Raw genomic sequence first — 25,135 nt, 5'->3', positions numbered from 1 at the left:
AGGAGTAGAAATATTTTGGGTTTCTTGCAATATCCTGTATGGCCCCTTGTTGCCTTAGTACTTCTTTTGTTAGGTGTGACATCCTAAATTTTTGCTTTAATTCAGTGATCTCTCGCCTAGGAATATCTTTCCTCCGTTGAAGAATATTTGTGTTTGTAAGCAATTCAGTAACCAGTTTTCTTCTATACCATCTCCTACGCTCTCTCTATCTGATCTCTTCTGGGTTTCCTCAATGGTACGTGCTTCATACATACCTTATATGCTTCTATATTCAGCTTCTCAGGCACTGATGAGGATTTAGGGTGCTCATGTCTGATAACCAGGATATGTCTGATAGGTCTTGGTTTTTTCCCAGTCAATTCTATGGTTGTTAAAATTAAACTTACTTAACATCCCGTCTCTACCATTAGTTCATTTCATTCATTAGAGGTTTGCCGGTACTTCCGGCCCGGGTCTTACTCTACCATTAGTGATGCAGTTCCCTGAGTTAATACTCGTTTGAACTTCTATGATGCTGTGATCAGAATATATTGTTTTTGTAACTTATGTGTCTAATTAGCTCCTCGTTGTTTGTAAATATCAAATCCAGGGTATTTTCATTTCTAGTGGGATCATTTATCTGTTGGTTTAAAGAGTACTTTTCACAAAGCCTCATTAGTTCCCTGGTATGTGCCTGTTGAGCCAGGGTGCTTCCCGGGGATATTTCTGGTATAACATTCCGCCATGAGGGAGATTAAAATCTCCAAGGAGTAAAATATTTTGTGTGGGATTTTCTAGCCTATCCACATAGTTATCTATCTTCCTTAGCTGATCTGTGAATTCCTCAGCAGTTGCTGATGGTGGTTTGTATACTAGGATAATTACCAAATTCCTATTTTCAACTTTAATGCCTAGAATTTCTACTATATCATTCGTAGAATTCAGCACTTCTGTGCAACAAAAAGTATCCTTTATATTGATTTCTACTCTTTCCTGTGGCCTGTTAATTCAATCACGTCTATGCATGTTGTAGTTTTCTATCTTTATCTCTCCGTCCAAAGCATCCCTTGTATGCGTTTCTGTAAATGCTCCAAACATAGCATTCGCTTCTAATAGGAGCCCACTGAGATAACTAACTTTGTCGTTTTTATTTGATTTCAAACCCTGAATATTTGCAAATTTGAAGCAGGAATTACCATTTGGGATGTTTTGTTTTGCTTTGTATTTCGTTAGTACCACTGGTGATGTACTACATGGTGATGTACTACATGGTGATGTACTACATGGTGATGTACTACTGGTGATGTACTGGTGATGTACACCCCTGGTGTACATACCCCTGGTTTCTCCAGTACTGACTTGGCATTTGGTTGTTTATTCGGCTCTGATGGGCTGATGCCTGGTTTGGTATGTCCCATTTTGCTGCCCATCTGTCCTCCCTGTACCATTCCCCCTTTTTGTCTCTCTCTTTGGGTCGATCGCTTCTTTTATGTCCAAAAAAGATAGCTGTCCATTTTCCTTTCCTCTGCTTTCTCTCAAGCGTCGCGCTCCTTTTATACGGTGATCTGGGCAGCTGAGGTCATAACATTCTCTGGACTGTGTTGAAGCTTTACACATCACTGGATGGAAGTACCTGCTGCACTCTTTGTTGAAACGACACTTTCCCTTTCTCAACATGTTGGCACATTTTCTCGTGTGTTTATTCCAGCAATCTCTGCCATATAAGCACATACCTTTTGCATAGTATTTGCAAATGTTCTGACCACCTACATTTACTGATTTTGTGTCGTTCCCATGTTCTGTCACCTGATCTGAGTTCTCTTGGTCACTTTCTTCTAGGCTAATTTATTCCCTTTTTTCGTTTTCGTTTGTTCCTCCTCTAGCTTTTTCTTACTCCCTTGCCCTTTCTTCTGTTATGTACCCATGTTTCGTTTTTGTCCGACTTGCTCTGTATGACTTTTCCACTCTTATTTCCACTCCTTGGTTTTCACCTTTATCTGTGCTTTCCTCCTTTTCTGGTTCCTTACCCCCTGTTTTCCACTCTCTGTATATATCTGACAAGCTCCTTAGAAACTTTCTTACGCTTTCTAGGTTTTAACTTCTCAGTACGTACCTCTTATACCCGACCAGCTTTCCACCTCACTGGGGCAAATTCAGAATCGACTTTCTTGTTTTGGGTCATTTCTCATGGTTGCAAGAATCAGTACATGCATAAATTAAAAAAAAATGTTCTTGGCACAAATGTTACGTCACAGTACACACAGTGATACAGCAACGGGAAATTTCATATCGCCAGGCAGTGTTACTTCCAGCATATTACAGGCTCAGTATCGCCAGGCAGTGTTACTTCCAGCATATTGCAGGCTCAGTATCGCCAGGCAGTGTTTCTTCCAGCATATTACAGGCTCAGTATCGCCAGGCAGTGTTACTTCCAGCATGTTACAGGCTCAGTATCGCCAGGCAGTGTTACTTCCAGCATATTACAGGCTCAGTATCGCCAGGCAGTGTTACTTCCAGCATATTACAGGCTCAGTATCGCCTGGCAGTGTTACTTCCAGCATATTACAGGCTCAGTATCGCCAGGCAGTGTTACTTCCAGTATGTTACAGGCTCAGTATCGCCAGGCAGTGTTACTTCCAGCATATTACAGGCTCAGTATCACCAGGCAGTGTTACTTCCAGCATATTACAGGCTCAGTATCGCCAGGCAGTGTTACTTCCAGCATGTTACAGGCTCGGTATCGCCAGGCAGTGTTACTTCCAGCATATTACAGGCTCAGTATCGCCAGGCAGTGTTACTTCCAGTATGTTACAGGCTCGGTATCGCCAGGCAGTGTTACTTCCAGCATATTACAGGCTCAGTATCGCCAGGCAGTGTTACTTCCAGTATGTTACAGGCTCAGTATCGCCAGGCAGTGTTACTTCCAGCATATTACAGGCTCAGTATCGCCAGGCAGTGTTACTTCCAGCATATTACAGGCTCAGTATCGCCAGGCAGTGTTACTTCCAGCATGTTACAGGCTCGGTATCGCCAGGCAGTGTTACTTCCAGCATATTACAGGCTCAGTATCGCCAGGCAGTGTTACTTCCAGTATGTTACAGGCTCAGTATCGCCAGGCAGTGTTACTTCCAGCATATTACAGGCTCAGTATCGCCAGGCAGTGTTACTTCCAGTATGTTACAGGCTCGGTATCGCCAGGCAGTGTTACTTCCAGCATGTTACAGGCTCGGTATCGCCAGGCAGTGTTACTTCCAGCATGTTACAGGCTCAGTATCGCCAGGCAGTGTTACTTCCAGCATGCTACAGGCTCAGTATCGCCAGGCAGTGTTACTTCCAGCATGTTGCAGGCTCAGTATTCCGGTCACTGTTGCTCCCAGCATGTTGCAGGCTCAGTATTCCGGTCACTGTTGCTCCCAGCTGGTTGCAGGCTCAGTGTTCCGGTCACTGTTGCTCCCAGCATGTTGCAGGCTCAGTGTTTCGGTCACTGTTGCTCCCAGCATGTTGCAGGCTCAGTGTTCCGGTCACTGTTGCTCCCAGCATGTTATAATCTCAATATTTCCAGGCACTGCTGTTCCCAGCATGTTAGAGGCTAAGTTACACCAGGCGCTGCTGCTCACAGCTTTCTGACAGGCGCAGTAACACACTACAACTTTGTGTCCACAGCGTAAACGGTGCGGACAGGCGCTCCACTCTGCATGACGCCCTTAACATTCCGTGTGTGACATGTGCGTGGTGTGATAGTAAGTATGTGGTGTGACATCATGTGCGTAGTGTGTCGTGTGAGCAGTGTCACCACCACAGCCACTACCTACGCACTGCTTGCCAACACATGGAAAACTCAAATAGTTGTCAGATATATCAGCGATGAAATATAAAACAAAATATCAAAACATGAGAAAATTAACCATTTCTGCAGAAAGTCGCCCAGGATGTGATGGTTAAAAAGGCTTGTAGACCCCGGGCAACAACAGCCTGGTTAATCAGTCAAATCGATCATACGCAAGTCACAGGTAAAATACGACTCATTAAAATTAGAACATGCAATAACCGTTGTTTGTCCTCCCTAATTTTGTTTCAGAGAGAAAAAAAAAAGTTCAAATATGCAGCAAAATTGGTCCCCTCAAATTAAGAAAACACGAAAAACACAGACTAAAAAAAGTGAAAATTTCCTTGTTGGTAGACGAGAATTATCATAAATTTGGTCCAGCATTTTTCAACCTTGTGACAGTCAATAAAAACAATCTTGCCTGAACACAGATAGAATAAACTGCTCAACTATCTGCGAAAAGTACCGCATCAACCAGACTATGATAGCTACGTAGAACTGTGGGCTTTTCGCAACAGCAGTAGTCGACGAAGTGAGGCTTCAGGCCGGCTGCGAGGGTAAGACTCGTCGACAGTGGTCAACACCAGACCACAAAAATAAACGACGAAAACATAGGTGCGAACAGGACAGTAATAATAATGTTTTTAATAATTCATGTTAAGAGTTAAACCCATTTGGGTCATTCAGCACAAGACGTGGTGGAGGCTCGATCCCTCGTCCACCGATCGCGAGACAGACGCGTTTCCTATTTGTACTCACAGTAGAAAATATTTCTTCATAAATATAGTAAACTGCTGACATGGCACCAAACAAGAAGTACAGACACCGCAAACTTACACAAATTATACCTAACAAATACTGAAGATGGGGACACCACGAGCACAGTTGTTATCCTGTAATTTTAACAAGATAACCCCTCCCCCCCCCAATAAAAATGAGGATATTGAGGGAGTGAAGGAAGGTGATGTGAGTGATACATGGAAAGGATGTTACTGCTGGGTCACGAGGGAAGTGCACAGGTAGGCCGGAGTGCACGTATTATTATTAGTGTCAGGAGGAGCAGCAGCAGCACTAAAACCGGAGCAATTATACAGCACCTGGGAAAATAAGAATTTAGGCTCGAACCATGTAAGGACAGATAGCACAGGTCCAATTACTTAGATCAAGAGCCCCTCCCCGACATCAAGGACCCTCCCTCGAGGAGTGGAAGCAACCAGCAGACACATGCCCAGTACCCACCTTGGTAGTAAGCGTGGGCACGGTGTTCACCAGACAAATGCCTAGTGCCCACTTTGGTACTAAGTGTGGGCAATGTTCACAATACACATGCCCAGTGCTCATCTTGGTAGTAAGTGTAGGCAGTGTTCACAATACACATACCCAGTGCCCACCTTGGTAGTAAGTGTGGACAGTGTTCACAATACACATGCCTAGTACCCACCTTGGTACTAAGTGTGGGGGCACACTGTTAACATCACTGCTTTAGTAGCATTTCATCATCAGAGTTAAGCGTTGCTGGGTTACTGTAATGACTATATGAGTAATTGTGATGGTAGGTACTTGTATGTTGCACAGCTGATGGTTGCATCCACTGATGGCTGGGTCATACTGGGTGATAGCCTGCACGTGAAGAGACTCGCTTTTGCAAAAGAACATTCACGTCATCTCGGTAACGGTCAACACAACTGTTGCTACACTATTCTATCAATAGACAGCTGGTACCCACAATCAAACATCAATATGACAGCTGTTACCCACATTTAAACATCAATAAGACAGCTGGTACCCATAATTTTGGGTAATTATCTTAAAAATAATCTCGACGACAGAAGGGGAACTCGTAGGTAAATTTGGCTGAATGAAATACATTCGTTCTGTACAACATATGAATGTTGTCGTAAAAGTGAATGTTGTCACACAAGACATCGTCCCCAACATCTTCTGAATGTTATGTAAAATATGCTAATTTCCATGCCTGATATTTATGAATATTTTCTCGTTTTCAAAGGATATTCAAATATTTAAAAAAAAATTCAAATTTAAAACTACAAATAAGACACATTTTCTTGGAAAGAAGCACAAGCAGTCTGTTCTATGATCAAGCCACTTAAATATGGATATAAAAATTTACAGTAATAAGAACTAATAAGAAACAGGAAAGTATATAATGCATGAAAGCAACAGTTTGTAAAACTTACCTGATGCTTTACCGGCTCAAAAGACCGATTTAAAAAAAAAAAAAAAGACAATCTAGTACAAAACGTTGTGGAGAATTCCGCTGTACATTTATATGACAGGACCCAAGTACCACCAAGGAGGGTTACACTATCAACCTAATGTATACCACTTTCTGAGGAGCAGCAGCAGCAGCAGGAGGAAGAGGTAGAGTAAGAGTAATTGTAGTAGTAGTAGTAATAACAACAGTTGTTGCAACAGGAGGAGGAGGCGTACACACATACAATCCTCCTAACCATCCTTGATCTCAATCAAGAGAGCAGATCCTTAAACTGAACAAGCACCATACTCAAGTCTCCGTCGACTTCAGCTCTATAATTCAACTCTGAAGAGCTCTGTGGTTGAAGCACACTGCAGCCTAATTAAGCTGGCCAGTATAAGCTACACTACTGGTCACGCACGCACCCACGCACGCACACACACACAGCTATGAGTCGACCCCTGCAACCGCAACTGGGCGAGTAAAACTTGGCGAGTGTATACGCGAGCGCGAGCGCGCACACACGCACGCACGCACGCACGCACGCACGCACACGCACACACACACACACACACACACACACATAGCATCGAAAGTCAAGACTGACCCGAAGCTGTTGTACAGCCACATCAGGAGGAAAACAACAGTCAAGGACCAGGTAATCAGACTGAGGAAGGGTGATGGGGAATTCACAAGCAACGACCGAGAGGTATGTCAGGAGCTCAACACGAGATTTAAAGAAGTATTTACAGTGGAAACCAGTAGGACTCCAGGAAATCAGAACAGGGGGGTACACCAGCAAGTGCTGGATGAGGTACATATAACCAAGGAGGAAGTGAAGAAGCTGCTATGCGAACTTGACACCTCAAAGGCGGTGGGACCAGACAACATCTCTCCATGGGTCCTTAAAGAGGGAGCAGAGATATTGTGTGTGCCATTAACAAAGATCTTCAACACATCATTTGAAACTGGGCAACTCCCTGAGGTATGGAAGATGGCAAATGTAGTCCCAATTTTTAAAAAGGGAGACAGACATGAGGCACTAAACTACAGACCTGTATCACTAACGTGTATAGTATGCAAGGTCATGGAGAAGATCATCAGGAGGAGAGTGGTGGAGCACCTGGAAAGAAACAAGTGTATAATTGACAACCAGCATGGTTTCAGGGAAGGAAAATCCTGTGTCACAAATCTACTAGAGTTTTATGACAAGGTGACAGAAGTAAGACAAGAGAGAGAGGGGTGGATCGACTGCATTTTTTTGGACTGCAAAAAGGCCTTCGACACAGTTCCTCACAAGAGGTTACTGAAAAAGATAGAAGATCAGGCACACATAACAGGAAAGGCACTGCAATGGATCAGAGAATACCTGACAGGGAGGCAACAACGAGTCATGGTACGTGACGAGGTGTCAGAGTGGGCGCTTGTGACAAGCGGGGTTCCACAGGGGTCAGTCCTAGGACCTGTGCTGTTCTTGGTATATGTGAACGACATAACGGAAGGGATAGACTCAGAAGTGTCCTTGTTTGCAGATGATGTGAAGTTAATGAGAAGAATCAAATCGGATGAGGATCAGGCAGGACTACAAAGAGACCTGGACAGGCTGCAAGCCTGGTCCAGCAACTGGCTCCTTGAGTTTAACCCTGCCAAATGCAAAGTCATGAAGATTGGGGAAGGGCAAAGAAGACCGCAGACACAATATAGTTTAGATGGCCAAAGACTGCAAACCTCACTCAAGGAAAAAGATCTGGGGGTGAGTATAACACAGAGCATATCTCCTGAGGCGCACATAAATCAGATAACTGCTGCAGCATACGGGCGCCTGGCAAACCTACGGATAGCGTTCCGATACCTCAGTAAGGAGTCGTTCAAGACCCTGTATACCATTTACGTCAGGCCCATACTGGAGTATGCAGCACCAGTTTGGAATCCACACCTAGTCAAGCACGTCAAGAAATTAGAGAAAGTGCAAAGGTTTGCAACAAGACTAGTCCCAGAGCTACGGGGATTGTCCTACGAAGAAAGGTTGAGGGAAATCGGCCTGACGACACTGGAGGCCAGGAGGGTCAGGGGAGACATGATAACGACATATAAAATACTGCGCGGAATAGACAAGGTGGACAAAGACAGGATGTTCCAGAGATGGGACACAGACACAAGAGGTCACAATTGGAAGTTGAAGACTCAGATGAATCGAAGGGATGTTAGGAAGTATTTCTTCAGTCATAGAGTAGTCAAGTCATGGAATAGTCTAGAAAGTGAAGTAGTGGAGGCGGGAACCATACATAGTTTTAAGGCGAGGTATGATAAAGCTCATGTAGCAGGGAGAGAGAGGACCTAGTAGCAATCAGTGAAGAGGCGGGGCCAGGAGCTATGACTCGACCCCTGCAACCACAAATAGGTGAGTACAAATAGGTGAGTACACACACACACACACACACACACACACACACACACACACAGGAGCTCGGACTCGACCCCCGCAACCTCAACTAGGTGAGTACACACACACACACACACACACACACACACACACACACACACACACAGGGGTTCTTGGTCACAGGCAGCTTATTTAAGCTGACCTGTATAAGTCACACTATTGGTCATACACGTGTTCCAGCAGGTCACAGGATCTCAACTACAACTGGTATGGAATTCAGCTTCGATTCATTTTTCTGTTAGTGTGTTTATCTCTGAACCGAAAAGACTTCGATTAGCTTTCCGGGTGGGAAGAAATCCATAATCAAGCCTTCTTATAAGCACTGTCCCTGTTCATCTAATAGTAAATAGGTAGTTGGGTGTTAGTCGACTATTGGGGGTCGTATTCTTGGACAGGACCTCAATAAAGATGATTCGCGCTACTTGAATTTAATAAGAAAATGTGCAACAGTTAGGTATCTTTACCTCGCCTTTACTCCTGCTGCCTACAATCTATTCTCCTTTGTATTTAAATAAAGAAGCCCAAATTGCAGACGAAACGTTTCAACAATAAAGATACCAACTGTTGCACAAGTCTCTTACCAACTTGTAGGGTATTATATATCATTTTTAACATGACTTTAGTGGGGTCTCATGGGTTACTATTATTCCAGGCTAATAACTTTAAAAATCTTGAATCACTAAATCGTAATAACACGACCACAAACAATCCACGGAACGGGTGGTGATTGAACCCATGGCAAGCGAGTCCTAAAACTCAAAGCCAGTGGGCCAGTTGGCTACAATAATATTCAGTAAATTAGATATATTTCTAGAAATACACCTTAGGGAGGTTAGTATGGGCCATAGTGTGACCACAAACGCAAGTTTTTACAGAGAAATCTTATTTCGAGTGAAATGCTACATCAATTTTGGATACATTTGTATATACTTTGAGGCTCTGTTACAGTTAAATATAACTTTTTGTTTCGTTCCATGAAGCATGCGTCTCAAGGCATATTGTATCTTGAATAAAACTGGGGATAAAGACAACCTTGACCCAGCACAAACGTATCAATCATTACAAGACTAATACAAGAGCAAAACCTTAAGAACTGTCATTCAGTTAGCCAAGAGATTAACCGCGTTTCATAAAGAAACATCTTCACACTTATGATAGGAACATTTAATACATCAGCAACAACAACGTCTGAACTAATTATACTAACACAAACAATGTGATTAAGTTACCTAGTATTACCCAGGAAAACATGCCACAATTTTTGCGTTTGCTTTAATTAAATGCTTTCAGACTCACGACCAAACATTTGCTAGATGTTATTTCCACAATATACTTCGCAAGTTCCAACTACAATCAATAATTGCTCTACTTTAAAAGTATCTTATCATAAGGTATACAGGATTTCCTCCAAAACGGCTCACCACGAAGACTCAAGACATGAAAATCCGACAAACAAGGCAAAGTAGTCATAACACCAAACTTTATGATTTAGTGAATAAAAGACATCTACGAAAATCTCACTAGCAGCATAGCGCAACTTTCAACAAATATACAGAAAATACTCAAAAGCCCCCCCCCCCCAAAAAAAAAAAGAGGCATGAAATCACTACAGAAACTTAAAGTTGTCATTGCGAACCTTCCCCATTTGTACAGTTAACCTAAACCTCAGAAAGAATACAGGAGTAACACCAACGATTTCCAGTAGACGAACATTCTCTGACAAGCTAACTTAGTGCCATTCCATCATCCTTCCGAAGAACATTTTTTTTCAAGCACACACAATCTATTCTGAAGATTTCATTTTGGAAAAATTAGATATTTAAACCTTTCTAACAGAACGATACTGAGTTAGGACGACTCTATTCACCAGTTTCGCTCGACGTTTTCCACTTAACAAAACTCCAACATCAGAAAAAATTCCAAATTCATTTTATAAATGGGCAACGTTTAGAAACTTTTTATTAAATACGTTTCGCTCACTATTTTTATAAATCCAACAGAGCGAACACAAACTTGGGAAAACATATCGAGGTGTATAATGGCATCACCTGAGAGCCGTAGCTTGGTGGCCCAGGATCAGTCAAGTAAAAAATCTTGAAACATTATAACTCTTGGAGTTCTGCATACCAGTATTTACCCAAACTAATAAATGATGATTCAAAACAGCGACGTTTGTGTAGCTTCTTTTCTTTGTAGAGCAGCCTGGCTCTTCAATTCATTTGGAGGCCGTGCTTAGTCATACCTAACACACAAGCATTGTCTATACCTCTTTCTCTGGTGGTTTATTTCACATTAAATTTGTTGCGGTCCCTGCATAGTACCGTGTATATTCGTGTATGTGTATTATAACACTCACTCACTCTCTCTCTCTGAGTTGTTTACTCTGGGTAACATGTGTCCTTCCATGCCATAATGTATTAAGTTATTTTAAATTCACGTCATACGCCCAATTTTCAGAGCTCCTCACTAAGTTTCGCAATATACTTAGTACAGTGAACTTACCGGTCAAGGGAACCTGCTTCTCCAAGTCTCACGTTCTTACCTAAAGAAAATGAAAGAAATATCATTAGTGAAAACGTAGTCAACATATTTGTTATAAAATGCTTAGGATATATCAAGAATAACTTCTCTGAACCGTAATATTTAGACTGGCAGCTTCACCTTTAATTAGGAAATATCAGAAACGACCCCGACTGGAAGGTATCCTTGATCTCACTCACAATAGCGATGTGGTACGAAGCAAATGTATGGAACACATCAAACTTGGAGATCAAGGTAAATTCAGACCTGCATATCGTTAGACCAGAGCAACCCAACATAAATCATCACCACCACAATATCAACAATAAACAATAACTTGGAACAAACAAATCATGTTACTAAAGCTTGTTGGAAAGACACGTGTAATATTACTGTACACCAGTGTCTAGATGGAGTAATATTAATATAAACCAGTGCCTAGATGGAGTTCAGTGTCACTAGAAATAATCTTTCAGACTTACACCATCAACAAGAAGACCATATTAAAGTTAGAAAGAGAACGCCGTTCCCTCTTCAGACACAGAAGTAGAGAGAACCACAGAACTACAATGATTGAAGACTAACGCAAGAACGAAGATAAATGGCAAAACTGAAGTTAATTCTGATAGTCTATACAGTATTCAGTGCAACTGAAAGAAACTTTAATTATATTTATACAAAATAAGCGGCAAAAATAAGTGACAAAAATTTCCAATTGTAAAAAGGTTGTAAATTATTGAGGATATAATACGATAATGTTCTGCGAGTTGTATTTTATCCTCACGACCCATGCGAATTTTAACCCAAGTGACGACAAACTTTATCAACAATTCTACACATTGCTGGTTCTGGGTCAATGACCCTGCGGCCCGGAACTATACCCCAACTGATTTGAAAGCATATATTGCTGTGCCCTCGGACACTGTCCAGGACCTTGGCTCACGCAATTCCCTATTCGTAAATTTAAAAAAAAAAAAAAGCAAGATCAAAAGCCTTAATTGGTCAATGAAGACAGAGGTGCAATTATAATTATGGTGTAATAAGACAAAATAGATGAGCAACGAATACGGAAACTGGAAAGTACCTAGATAGATTTCTAACTTTCTAATAAACCGGACTCAAACCTCCACTGTAAAAAAAAAAAAAACTCCGAACCTTAAGACATCGTGCTCGTCCAATTTAACTTTTCTCCAGGTAAAATGACAGGCTGGATAACACGAATCTTTAAGAGAGATGTCATGCCAAGGATGATACTCTTTTTAAGGGTTAGTGAGAGTACTGGTACTGACAATAAGCAAATTACATTCACTACCCGTAACTAATAAAACATCTCAGTTATTGTCAACGATGGAAAAAACTTCAAACTTTACTCCACAGAACACAGATGATTAATGTCTATTACAATTTACACATGAAAAATACTGGAAGGAATGGTTTCACAAGTGCACAATGTCATGCGTAATAAAATAGTAAGGGAACCTATAAGTAACAGAAATAAAATTAAATAAAACTAATTTTAAAATCTGTCGGTAATAGAAAACAAAGATAAAGCTTAACTGTGAATGCCTATGACCAGCCATGTAACACAATGAGCGAGAAAATCTGAAACGAGCCATGATGAACAAGGAAAAATACTGCCATAATTACTGAAACTCACTGAACCAGATTTCAATTACACAGAAACAGATTAAGAGGATATACAAGATTGGAATGTCAAACATTCATACCTGAGACCGATTTTCAGAGTTGTTCTACATTCCTGAAGCCGCCGTGAGATCAGACTTCATCACTGTCTGCTCTACCAGACAACACACTACACAGTCATCACAACCTGGCTAATCTGCAGCTAAATTTTTCAGTGTGGCGTCTTTTTTTTTTTTTTGGCACATCAAAACATCAGAGAAGCAGCTGTAGCGACAGAAGTAACGACATCTACTAGATATAGTGTTTACTATAAAAGAATGAACGAAAAAAAATTAAAACTTAGTGAATCCCACAAGTTACACTGAAATACGAAACATATCTAACAAACATGTGACCGCTTTTTGAGAGTTTATGTGCATTCACAGCCCAGCCTGAGGTCACACTTCTTACAGCCCAGCCTGAGGTCACACTTCTTGTTGCATGTACTAACATGTGACTAACATCAAGTTAACAATAAACTACATTACATGAATTAAATGAATAAGATGATTAAAGACATCACTTCAGAAACTATTATAATACACACACACGCACACTAATTATATATATATATATATATATATATATATATATATATATATAATATATATATATATATATATATATATATATATATAATATATATATATATATATATATATATATATATATATATATATATATATATATATATATATATATATATATATATATATATATATGTCGTGCCGAATAGGCAGAACTTGCGATCTTGGCTTAAACAGCAACGCTCATCTTGCCATATAGGACAAACGAAAATTTGTGTATGCAATAATTTCGCCAAAATCATTCTGAACCTAACGAAAAAAATATATTTCATTGCGTTTGTTTAGTATTAAATTATTGTAAACAAATCTAAAATATATTTAGTTGGGTTAGGCTAAAATAAGTTGCTCTTGTTATAACAAGGTTAGGTAAGTTTTCTAAGATTCTTTTGGTGCAAAATTAACAATTTCCATTAACATTAATAAAAAAATATATCTTTAAACGTATAAGAGAAAATTTTAGAAAGGACTTAATTTTAAATGAGTTCTTGCTAATTGACCAGTTTTACATATTCGGCACGACATTATATATATATATATATATATATATATATATATATATATATATATATATATATATATATATATATATATATATATATAATGTGTGTGTGTGTGTTGTATAGTGACGTGTCTTGGGAGGCAGTGAGTGCACAGCAACTCCATCAGGCTTGCCTCCCCAGGTCCTCACCCCTACTCTATTCCTGCCTCATCCGCATCACTCATCACATCGCTTCCACACCTCCCTCCCTCCCCCGCCCACAATGAGGACGGGAGACCCCTCTCTTCCACCTCTCCCCACCCCGAACCATCTGTGGTATGTGCCACGTGCCATTTTCTCTTCAGCCCGGGCTTACCACACAGATTGAGGTATGGCAGATGAAGCTAGCCAGCCACAAAGCCAGAGAAACAGTGCACCCAACAATGAAAGAAGAGGTACATGTCTTGTGTGTGGACAGTATCGGGCACGCAACAGGAACGGCCTTATTCTTGCACGCAGTGGGTGTGCTGGATCTCACATGCCCTAAGCAGAGAGCAGCCCACAGCTTGCACAGGGAGATAACAATTACAATGGCAACCTCCTCACTTGCGAAGATCTTCTGATGGCATTCAAATCCACTGCTGGCAGTACCCTATCTCATTCCTAAAGCGGCTCGTCCATATGCTGCAGGGAAATTCACAGACCTTAATAATAGGTGGTTGAATGGAGGTTCCACTAACTTAGAAGCCCGAGGCACCATTAAAGCATGGCGAAACCTACTCCTGTTCGGCAATGTCTGTCTTGCAGTTCCTGAAAGACGAGGCAAACTGTTAACCACATCAGTCATCAAGGCAGTGCACAACTACCCAAGAACAGATAATTGTGTCCCTCTGCCCCATCATCCCAGGAATCACAGAGGTAGACCCAAGAAAAATTCCACTGAAAACTAGAAAATCTGCGCACAGGAGAGTAGGTGACACAGTGGGAGCAATCAGAATAATTACTGTTCCTCCCAAAAATAAGGCCACAGCCCAAGCACTAAGAGACAAGCACCCAACAAGGGACACCATAGTCATCAACAACAACCCTGAGGAAGACTTCATCACTGAACAATTAATTCTGCCAGAATCAGAAGCCTATAAGGCGATAGTGTCACTTCCAGCAGGATCTGCAGGAGGTTACACTGGAATTCGATCGCAACACCTCAAAGAGATGGTAAATCCAGTACTTGGCACATCTGCATCAATTCTTCTCTCCGAACTAACGACCTTCGTCAACAACTGTCTGACAGGGCGGATTCCATTAGAAATTAAACCTTTCTTTTTTGGAGCCCCATTATGCGCTTTGAAGGAGGATGGGGGAATCAGACCCATTGCTGTTGGTAACACTCTTCGCCGTCTCGTTGCCAAAGCAGCTTCAAGAAACATTCGCCTAGAAGCTGCCAGTTTACTCCAGCCACACCAACTGGGCTTTGGGGTCGCTCATGGGGCAAGGGCCTACATCAAGGGACTTACCACAAGACAAGGCCGTAGTCAAACTTGACTTAAGAAATGCCTTTAATATGGTGGAGAGAGATGTGGTCTTGCCAGCCGTTCGGGATTGGTTCCTCAGTCTTTTTCCCTTCATTTAAATTGGTTACAGCAAACCTTCAATTTTTTTGCTTGGGGAACATGAAATTCCCTCATCAGAGGGTGTTCAGCAGGGTGATCCACTTGTTCCACTTCTCTTTTGCTTGGCAGTAAGAGAACTAACTTCCAGCCTGCGCAGCAAGCTCAATATCTGGTACCTGGATGATGGCACTCGGGCAGGTACTGAAGAGTCCCTGCTAGAGCACCTACAACCGGTGAAGACACCCAACAATCTCAACACCTCAATCCCTCCAAGCGTGAAATCATCACAAAGAACCAGGAAATAATCAGTGCTGTGAAAACAATCCTCTCTGAAGTCTCTACTACCACTCCAGCCAAGACCACCCTCTTGGGAGCACTGCTGGGTAATCAGGCCATCGACAGTCCTCAAGGACAAACTGAATAACATGAAGAGAATGGAGGAGAGAATAAGTGATCTCGATGCCCATGATGCCCTGTATCTCCTCACAAAGTGTTTTACTCTGCCAAGACTCACTTCCTGAGGTGCGCACCCTCTTTTGACAACCCAACACTCCTGAGATCAATTTTTAAGGCACTGAATCTGTCACTAGAAGATCAGCAATGGGATCAGGTAACCTTCCCAGTGCAACTGAGAGGTATAGGGGTGTGCAAAGCAATGCAGGTAGCTTTACCTGCATTTCTGTCTTTGTGTTTGTTTTCCGGTGGATTAATCAAGGAGACTGTCCCAGAATGCTTGAGAGGTGCAGTAGGAGCTCAAGACCCCAGGTTCATTGAAGCAACCGTGTGGTGAGACGCCTTTACCGACTCCTCCAGTAGACCAGCTCCTCCCAAAGAGCACAAACAGTCCCACTGGGAGAAACCAATCATGGAAAAAATCGCCAACACAATGCTCATCAACACTTCAGGAAAGGACAAAGCTCGTCTCCTAGCGGTGAAAGCACCACATTCAGGAGATTTCCTTCTAGCTGTTCCCAATTCCTCTCTGGGCACTCGACTCGGCTGATCAATTCGGACTTCATGGTCTAGTGTGTCACACATTAGAAGGGAAGTATGCTAGACATGAGGAGGTCAATGACATCGTAAAGTGAAGCCTCGCCATAGACCCCGTTGCCCAGTTCAACAGGAACCCCAAGTACAATGGTCTAACAGAAATCAAAAGCATCCTGATGGAGCCACTATGCTACACTGGAAGGATGGTAGGCAGATTGCCTGGGACTACAACTGTGCCGCCACACTGGCAGACACCTACTTGCCATACTCAGTAACTGAAGGGGGGTGGAGCTGCCAGCCACAGAGACCCAGAAAACCCGCAAATATGAAGGCCTTCCCCCTCGCTATAACTTCATCCCAATAGGGTCGGAGACCCTTGGAGCATACCTGGAGGTTATTCCGGGGATCAACGCCCCCGCGGCCCGGTCCATGACCAGGCCTCCCGATGGATCAGGGCCTGATCAACTAGGCTGTTACTGCTGGCCGCACGCAGTCCAACGTACGAGCCACAGCCCGGCTGATCCGGCACTGACTTTAGGTATCTGTCCAGCTCTCTCTTGAAGGCAGCCAGGGGTATATTGGCAATTCCCCTAATGCTTGATGGGAGGCTGTTGAACAGTTTTGGGCCCCGGACACTTATGGTGTTTTCTCTTAGTGTACCAATGGCGCCCCTACTTTTTATTGGGGGCATTTTGCATCGCCTGCCCAGTCTTTTACTTTAGTAGGGAGTGATTTCTGTGTCCAGATTTGGGACCATTCCTTCCAAGATTTTCCAAGTGTAGATTATGATATATCTCTCCCTCCTGCGTTCCAACGAGTACAAGTCAAGTGCTTCCAAGCGTTCCCAGTAGTTAAGGTGCTTGACAGAACTTATACGTGCAGTAAAGGATCTCTGTACACTCTCTAGATCTGCGATTTCACCTGCTTTGAATGGAGATGTTAATGTACAGCAGTATTCCAGCCTAGAGAGAACAAGTGATTTGAAAAGGATCATCATGGGCTTGGCATCTCTCGTTTTGAAAGTTCTCATTATCCATCCTATCATTTTCTTTGCACGTGCGATCGTGGCACTGTTGTGATCCTTGAAAGTGAGATCCTCAGACATTACTACTCCCAGGTCCCTTACATTATTTTTCCGCTCTATTGTATGGCCGGAGTCAGTAGTATACTCTGTTCTAGTTATTATCTCCTCCAGTTTTCCATAACGTAGTTGGAATTTGTCCTCATTGAACATCATATTGTTTACCGTTGCCCACTGGAAAACTTTGTTTATATCTTCTTGGAGGTTAACCGCGTCCTCAGCAGATGACAGCCTCATGCAGATCCTAGTATCATCCGCAAAGGATGATACGGTGCTGTGGTGTATATCTCTGTTTATGTCTGATATGAGGATAAGGAATAAGATGGGGGCGAGTACTGTGCCTTGTGGAACAGAGCTCTTCACTATGGCAGCCTCCGATTTAACTCTGTTGACCACTACTCTTTGTGTTCGATTTGTTAGGAAGTTGAAGATCCATCTCCCCACTTTCCCAGTTATTCCTTTAGCACGTATTTTATGGGCTATTACGCCATGATCGCATTTGTCAAATGCTTTTGCAAAGTCTGTGTATATTACATCTGCATTCTGATTTTCTTCCAGTGCATCCAAGGCCATGTCATAGTGATCCAGTGGGGCAAGTATGCTCTAAAGTTCCTCAAAGAGCTAGGTGAAAAACCAAGGATCACAGGGCAGCCAGCTTTCTCTTTCAGAGATTCAGTGTGGCAATCCAGAGGGAAAATGCCTGCAGCATTCTGGGCATGTGGCCCACCGTCGGGGAGCTGGATGAAGTATTTGAGATGTAGCTCTGAGATGTTATCTATATTGTATTATTATCACTGTATTTTGTCTTTAAATAAAGTCTACATAGAATATAGAATAATGGGTAGTGGTAGGAGAAAACAATATTCAAACAGCTTCAGGGAGAACCTTGAGTTTTCCCTGAAGCAAGTTTATTCTTTTCTCTGAGGATTAGGGTCAACAGCAGTTCCAGAGGTGGTAATTCTCTCTCATAATATATATATATATATATATATATATATATATATATATATATATATATATATATATATATATATATATATACACACACACACACACACACACACACACACACACACACACACACACACACACACACCCACACACACACACACACAGTACATGAGATGTGAGAGATACATGTCTAATACATATTGTTACGCGTTTGTCACTGATTATAATGCGAAAATCTCATCCAACTATTCAGAACTGGGGTGCGTACCCAAAATACAGCAGGCATTACCCCTCTGAACAGCAGCGCCGAGTCGCTGGAACAGAAAACTAGCTGCCCTGGGATCCCCAGTTACCCTGATGAGACATTTGCCTAGCTCCTTAAGGAACTTAGATGCACTCTTTCCCCATGAGCCAAGGGTCTCTGAGCCTATGGGAACAAACATATAATGATGGGCAAGTTTTCCATATTTTCTAGACTTTTGGGATTCCCTGAAGCTGGCAGCTGTCCCTCCTTCCTCCCTGGTGTACTGGAGATAGGTATCAGCCAAGGGAGATGCACATGTGTAGTCCCACACTACCTGCTTACCGTCTGTTCAGGCTTGAAGTGTGATACCATCCGGATGCTTCTGGCTGCCATCAGATCTGCATAGCTGGGGTGGCTCCCTTACTGCTGGGCATCCGGCTGTTGTGAGGCTCCTCTTGATAATGGTATTAACCTCGTGTCTTGCAATCTTTCCCTCGGATTTACGGCACACAAGACCATGGTACCCGAATCGGTCTGCTGCTTCACTGCCACAAATACACCTGTGTTCGGCGAGAATAGGGGCGGCAAGTCGAAGGGCAACACCAATGCGGATGGTCTGAGGGTCGAGCCAAGTGCCAAGGCTGGAGTTGGGAACAGCCAATACAAAGTCCCCTGCATGAGGAGCTTTCACTACCAGGAGGCGGGCTCTATCCTTCCCTGACACTGAAGCATTGCTGAGGCTATTTTCTCCACTATCAGGCCATCCCAGTGCGACTGTTTGTAGTTGTTGGGGGGAGCAGGTCTGGTTTCAGAGCCCGTTAGATTATCCCAGATCATGGCTCCGTCAATGACCTTTTGGTCCTGGACTCCAGTCTTGTCCCTAAGATGTTCAGGGAGAATTGCTGCTACAAGCCCTCTGGATGCAACGTATGAGGACAGAAAAAGCAGGTAGTGCAATCTGTGATGACTTGCGATACACACAATATATATATATATATATATATATATATATATATATATATATATATATATATATATATATATATATATATATATATGCAAACAATCGCAGATGGGCGGTCATAACTATGCAAAACAAGCCATGGGGGGTGGGGGGGTGTACATCTTTAGCTCAAGTATTTTCACATTTCTCAGTGCATCATCAGGAGCTATGCAATGTTGCTTTAGTTGCTCTCTTGCAACATTGCATAGCTCCTGATGATGCACTGAGAAGTGTGAAAGTACTTGTTCACACACACACGCACGTGTGTGTGTGTGTGTGTGTGTGTGTGTGTGTGTGTGTTTGTGTGTGTGTGTGTGTGTTAAAGGAGAGCAAATGGGAGTGGGTGAGATGCTATCAACAAATTTTGCTAAGAATAAGAAAAAGTTTTGCAGTGGAATTTATAAGTTAAGAAAGCCTAAGGAATGAATGGATTTGACAGTTAAACATAGGAGAGGAGAGTTATTAGACGGAGAGTCGGAAATATGGCGAAGATGGAGGGGATATTTTGAGGAACTGTTAAATGTTGAAGAGAGGGAAGCTGTAATTCCGTGCATTGGGCAGGGAGGTAAAACATCTTGGAGCGAGGAAGAGTTAGCTGTGAGTGTGGGAGACGTGTATGAGGCAGTGGTTAGAATGAGATGTGTTAAACCACCTGGGATTGATGGGATAAAGACAGAAATGTTAAAAGCAGGTGGGAACAGTTTCGGAATTGCTGGTGCTTTTATTTCATAAATGTATGGAAGAGGGGAAGGTACCTAGGGACTGGTAGAGAGCATAAATAGTTCTTCTGAATAAAGGCAAACGGGACAAAAGAAATAAAAATTATAGGGGAATAAGTCTGTTGAGTATACCAGGTAAAGTGTATGGTAGAGTTATTCTTGAAAGAATTAAGAGCGAGACAATGAGCAGGACTGCAGATGAAAAGGGAGGCTTTAGGCAGGGTAGGGGATGTGTATAAGTAATTTTTTACAGTGAAGCACATAGGTGAACAGTATTTAGATAAGGGTAAAGAAGTTTTCATTGCATTTATGAATTTGGAAAAGGCGTATGATAGGGTGGATAGGGAAGCTATGTGGCAGAAGCTGCAAATGTATGGAGTATGTGGTAGATTACTGAAAGCAGTTAAGAGTTTTTACGAGGATAGTGAGGCTCGGGTTAGAGCATGCAGGAGGGAGATTATTTTCCAGTAGCATTAGGCCTTAGGCAGTGATGTGTCATGTTACCATGATTGTTCAATATATTTATATATGGGATTATAAGAGAGGTGAATGCTCGAGTGTCGGCATGAGGTGTGCGATTAAGAGATAAAGAATCTAACACAAAGCAGGAGTTTATAGGATTTACAAAGTATTTGACCTATAGGGTCTTTCAGTATTGTTAATAAAAACTATACTTATTAATGCTTGCAAGCCGAAATTATACTAATAAGGTAATCAGACCAATAGGCACAAAATAAGAATCTTTGTAAAATGAACACTAGAGAAAGGAATCAGTGATTCTATGATAATATTTGTAAGTGATATGATCTGGGTGGTACTGTGTTGGAATGGGAGCCAGGAGGCAGTAATAGGAAAGATGCGACCAACTTAAGACCGGACACCATAAGCACAGCTCTGCTTCTGTAAATACAAAGTGACAAAAACAAATGTTCAAAGACGAAAACGTACATAAAATATATAGCATTTCCGCCTGGCAGAGTCCCTTAAGTCAATGACCACATTTTCAGGTGAAAGAAGCATGACGTCACCGGAAATAGAGCCATCCACTCACCATCAGAGTAACGTCAAGGAAAGTATAATTTAGATACACATTAGTGAAGTCTATATCTCTCGGTTTGATTTAATCTCTATTTGGAGTATCCTTGATATTATGGTAATGTTAGGAGAGTTGTAACCTTAATGATACGTGTAGTTGATGGGATTTAAATTTAACAGATTAACAAGTCAGTAGCTAACTCTTAATTACCGTGTCCCCCCAAAATGTATAAACGCTTCAGGTGTTTATAAACCAAGCAAAAACAAAGTAACATTTTATTTTAAAGCTGACATGAGTGAGGTTTAACTGTTATACGCCACTAGACAGCACTATACACAGCTAAAAAGTATCACTTCTTACACTGCTTCAGCATAATAGTCTGTACTAGTTTGTGTACAGTATGTAAACCTCCGTTCTCGGGTATCCGCTTAAGATTCACCAAGGCTGAGGGACCAAGTAATAATGGAGGTACTAATCAAGAGAATTCCATTACAACATACTCCGATCACCTCACTGAAGTACATGCAAGCATATATGCATGCGTAGAGAACAAAGAAATACCAAACGTGAAGGGATATTCAATAAATGTAACTTCAACAATAAGCAACTGTTAGGTAAATGAACACAAACAACTCGTGTGACATTTTATTGTGGCAAATGTTTCGCTCTTCAGGAGCTTAGGCAAACTACAATAACATGTCCCAGTTGCATTTGTGTCCATTTACCTAACATTTTGTTGGTAATTCTACCATTATTACTAATATGACAATTGAGTGGGACCAAATAAAGAACTATTCAACATTCCCTGGGAAACAGTCCTCAGAAAGCTAAACCAACACCAGTACTTGGCAACTAACCATACCACGGGTGGGGCTTGAACCCGCGGTCAGTGTCTCAAAACTTTCTGAATACAGAAGCCTACAAAGTTAGTATAAACGTGTTCACTGAGAATCCCTAAAAGATCAGATACTAAACGAAAATGTATAAGAATATACAAAAAAAGGTTAAGAATATTGTTTTAAACTGAAAATATGTTAGAACAAAGTAAAGAAAACGTACAGAGTGAATACCGATGTAGAGCAGAAACTAAAACAGGAGGAAGAAGCCCAAACTGAATAAAGGTCTCTTAAAGAAAATTAAAACAAATCTTAATATTTATAAACCTGCACGAAATCCAAATAAAAGACGCCTTTGTAATTAGCCCTATTACGAAAAAGAAATGAGGGCAATTTTTTAAGTTCGGTACGAATCAACTGTCAGCAAACTAATTAACGACGGGAGAGCGGAGGATCTAGACAGTTTTTTTTTTCACTACCTCAGCCTACCCTACAAATTATATTTGACAAATACAGATGACTCGGAATTCAAGGATATAGAAAATATATCCAAACATGCAGCGCTAGGTTCAGATTCATGAAACTCATTATTTATACAGAAGTACCACTATCATCTGACTCAGAATATATAGTATGGAAAAAAGAGCTTAGATTTTTGTGAAATTCCAGGACGTTAAATGTGCCAACACAATTCTTCTTGCACAAAGAAGAAAGAACCCTGAAAAAAAAAATCTACCTCTCTCGAAGCTGTAGGTCTACTGTCTTCATATGTGAGATTCCTTATACAGTGGCTCAACTTTGTCATCCTTCTGTGTGTCTTCTCCAATGAATTTATATCCATTCTGTAGTAAGGAGACCAAAACCGAGCAGCATAATCTAAGTGAGGCCTTCCTAGAGATGTACAGAGCTGTAATATAACTTTTGGAGTCTTGTTACTTATACTTCTTGATATATATCCAAGTAATCTGTTAGCCTTATTGCAAATACTTAATCACTGTGGTCTTGGCTTCAGATTTCTGCTTACCATGACTCCCAAGTCTTTTTCACTTTCTTTGTAATCAAGCTCTACTTCACCTAGTTTATAACCACGAGGGTTATTTCATTCCCAAGGGCTAGGACTTAACATCTGTTCACACTGAACTGCATCTGCCACTTTTCAGACCAAGACATTAATTTGTCCAAATCCTCTTGAAGTTCACTGGTATCCTACTCAGAATCAATTATTCGGCTTATTTTCAGTAAGCCATGCCTCGACCCATGTTAGAACTTTACCTCTTATACCATGAGATGGCACTTTTCTTAAATCTTTTGTGAGGCACTCTATCCAAGACTTTACTGAAATCCAAATAAACCGAGTGAAAAGCAAGTAAACCATTGGTACACCAGCAGATATAAAAAAAATTACTGGAACAAGCGTAAAAGTTTCAACGAGCAAACTGGATCATTACCATGCAATCAACAGAAAAGCTTGGACCTCAAAAATAATAAAAATGGAAACTGGTCACAGGTATTTCACAGAAAAGTGAATTTTTATGTACCAGTGGAAAACTGAAAATGTAGAGAGATGAAGACGCTGGAGAGACGAATTTGCAATTCCACCACTTAGCAACTGCCAGGTTGTGTGAAAAGTTAGCCTGATGAAAGGTGGAAAACGTAAACCAGAGACGCACGTAAACAAGACCACGCCATCAACTAAGATGTTCACACTCTTACACGCTCTCCAACAGTTTGAAAAAAATTGTGAGACAATGTGTTTGCAATTTTTTTTGTGGTTATAAGTAAAAGCACTGTACATCGTATTATGAAGAGTACACAATGCCTAAGCGTGTGCGCAATAAGGCAAACAACTACTTGGATTTATATCAAGAAGTATAAATAACAGGAGTTCAAACAGTTATTTTACAGCTCTATACATCACTAGTAAAGGATCACTTAGATTATGCTGCTCAGTTTTGGTCTCCTTACCACAGAATGGATACAAATTCATGCAAGAACATAGAGAAAAAGATGACAAAATTAATCCACTGTATATCTGCCATACGAGGATAGATTAAGAACCTTGAAGCTTCATTCTTTGAGAGACGCAAAATGAGAAGAGACATCATTGAGGCATGTAAGTGGATGTTGGGCATAAAGGCGATATAAAGTAATGAGGATATTGAATCAAGTAAGAATTAGAAATAGCGGATTTAAATTTTACAAATTTAGATTTAGAAAGGACATAGGTAAATACTGATTTTCACAGAGAGTTACCGATGCGTGGAACAATCTGACAAGTAGGGTAATAGAAGCTAAAACCTGCAAAAAGGGGGAGGAAAAAAAAAGAGAGAGGAAGATGGGGAGAAAAAAAGAGAGAGGAAGATGGGGAGGAAAATAAAAGGGAGAGGAAGAGTGAAAATTAGAGGGGAACGAGGAAAGGCGGTAAACTAAAGAGGTAGAGGAAAATGGTGAAATGAAAGAATTGGGGGAAAGAGAAAGGAGGAAAAAGGGAAAGGAAAGCAAAGAGCGGAGATAGCTGATGGAAAAAGGGGGAGGGGGAAAGCAGAAAGACCAGGTTAGAGTTTTCTAATCTCTCAACGCGGCCTCCAGGCTGACTGCGTGATAAATCAGACTATTCCTACTTGCAGGCATCCCGCAGGCTTACACAGTAATTATAAACACACTGCTCAGACACTTCCTGTAGGAAAGTGTCTAGTATCCTGCTGCAAATTTCTACCTTTATTCCAACACAACTTGCTGTACTTGATACAAGGTTGAAGAGTCAGGGACCTCGCTGGTCACACTGCCAGGTCTACTTAGGACTACCTGCACTCATGCTTATATTCTTCAAGCATCACATCGCTACTGTGTGTGTGTGTGTGTGTGTGTGTGTGTGTGTGTGTGTGTGTGTGTGTGTGTGTGTGTGTGTGTGTGTGTGTGTGTGTGCGTGTGTGT

At 41.6% G+C, this 25,135-nt stretch overlaps 1 protein-coding gene across 1 annotated transcript in view; it reads right to left on the bottom strand.

The window, feature by feature from the left end:
- Positions 1-25,135, bottom strand: part of LOC128698891 (protein phosphatase 1F-like) — a 225,052-nt gene that overhangs the window by 6,233 nt on the left and 193,684 nt on the right. The window contains exon 4 of the mRNA XM_070096781.1: positions 10,966-11,005. Within this exon, the coding sequence (XP_069952882.1) occupies positions 10,994-11,005 (12 nt within the window). The 3' untranslated portion in view covers positions 10,966-10,993. The remainder of the gene's footprint in view (positions 1-10,965; positions 11,006-25,135) is intronic.

The sequence above is a fragment of the Cherax quadricarinatus genome, chromosome 55 (genome assembly GCF_038502225.1).
Source record: "Cherax quadricarinatus isolate ZL_2023a chromosome 55, ASM3850222v1, whole genome shotgun sequence".
Classification (NCBI taxonomy): domain Eukaryota; kingdom Metazoa; phylum Arthropoda; class Malacostraca; order Decapoda; family Parastacidae; genus Cherax; species Cherax quadricarinatus.
Note: the sequence above shows the minus strand (reverse complement) of the source record. Positions and strands in the feature narration are given on the sequence as shown.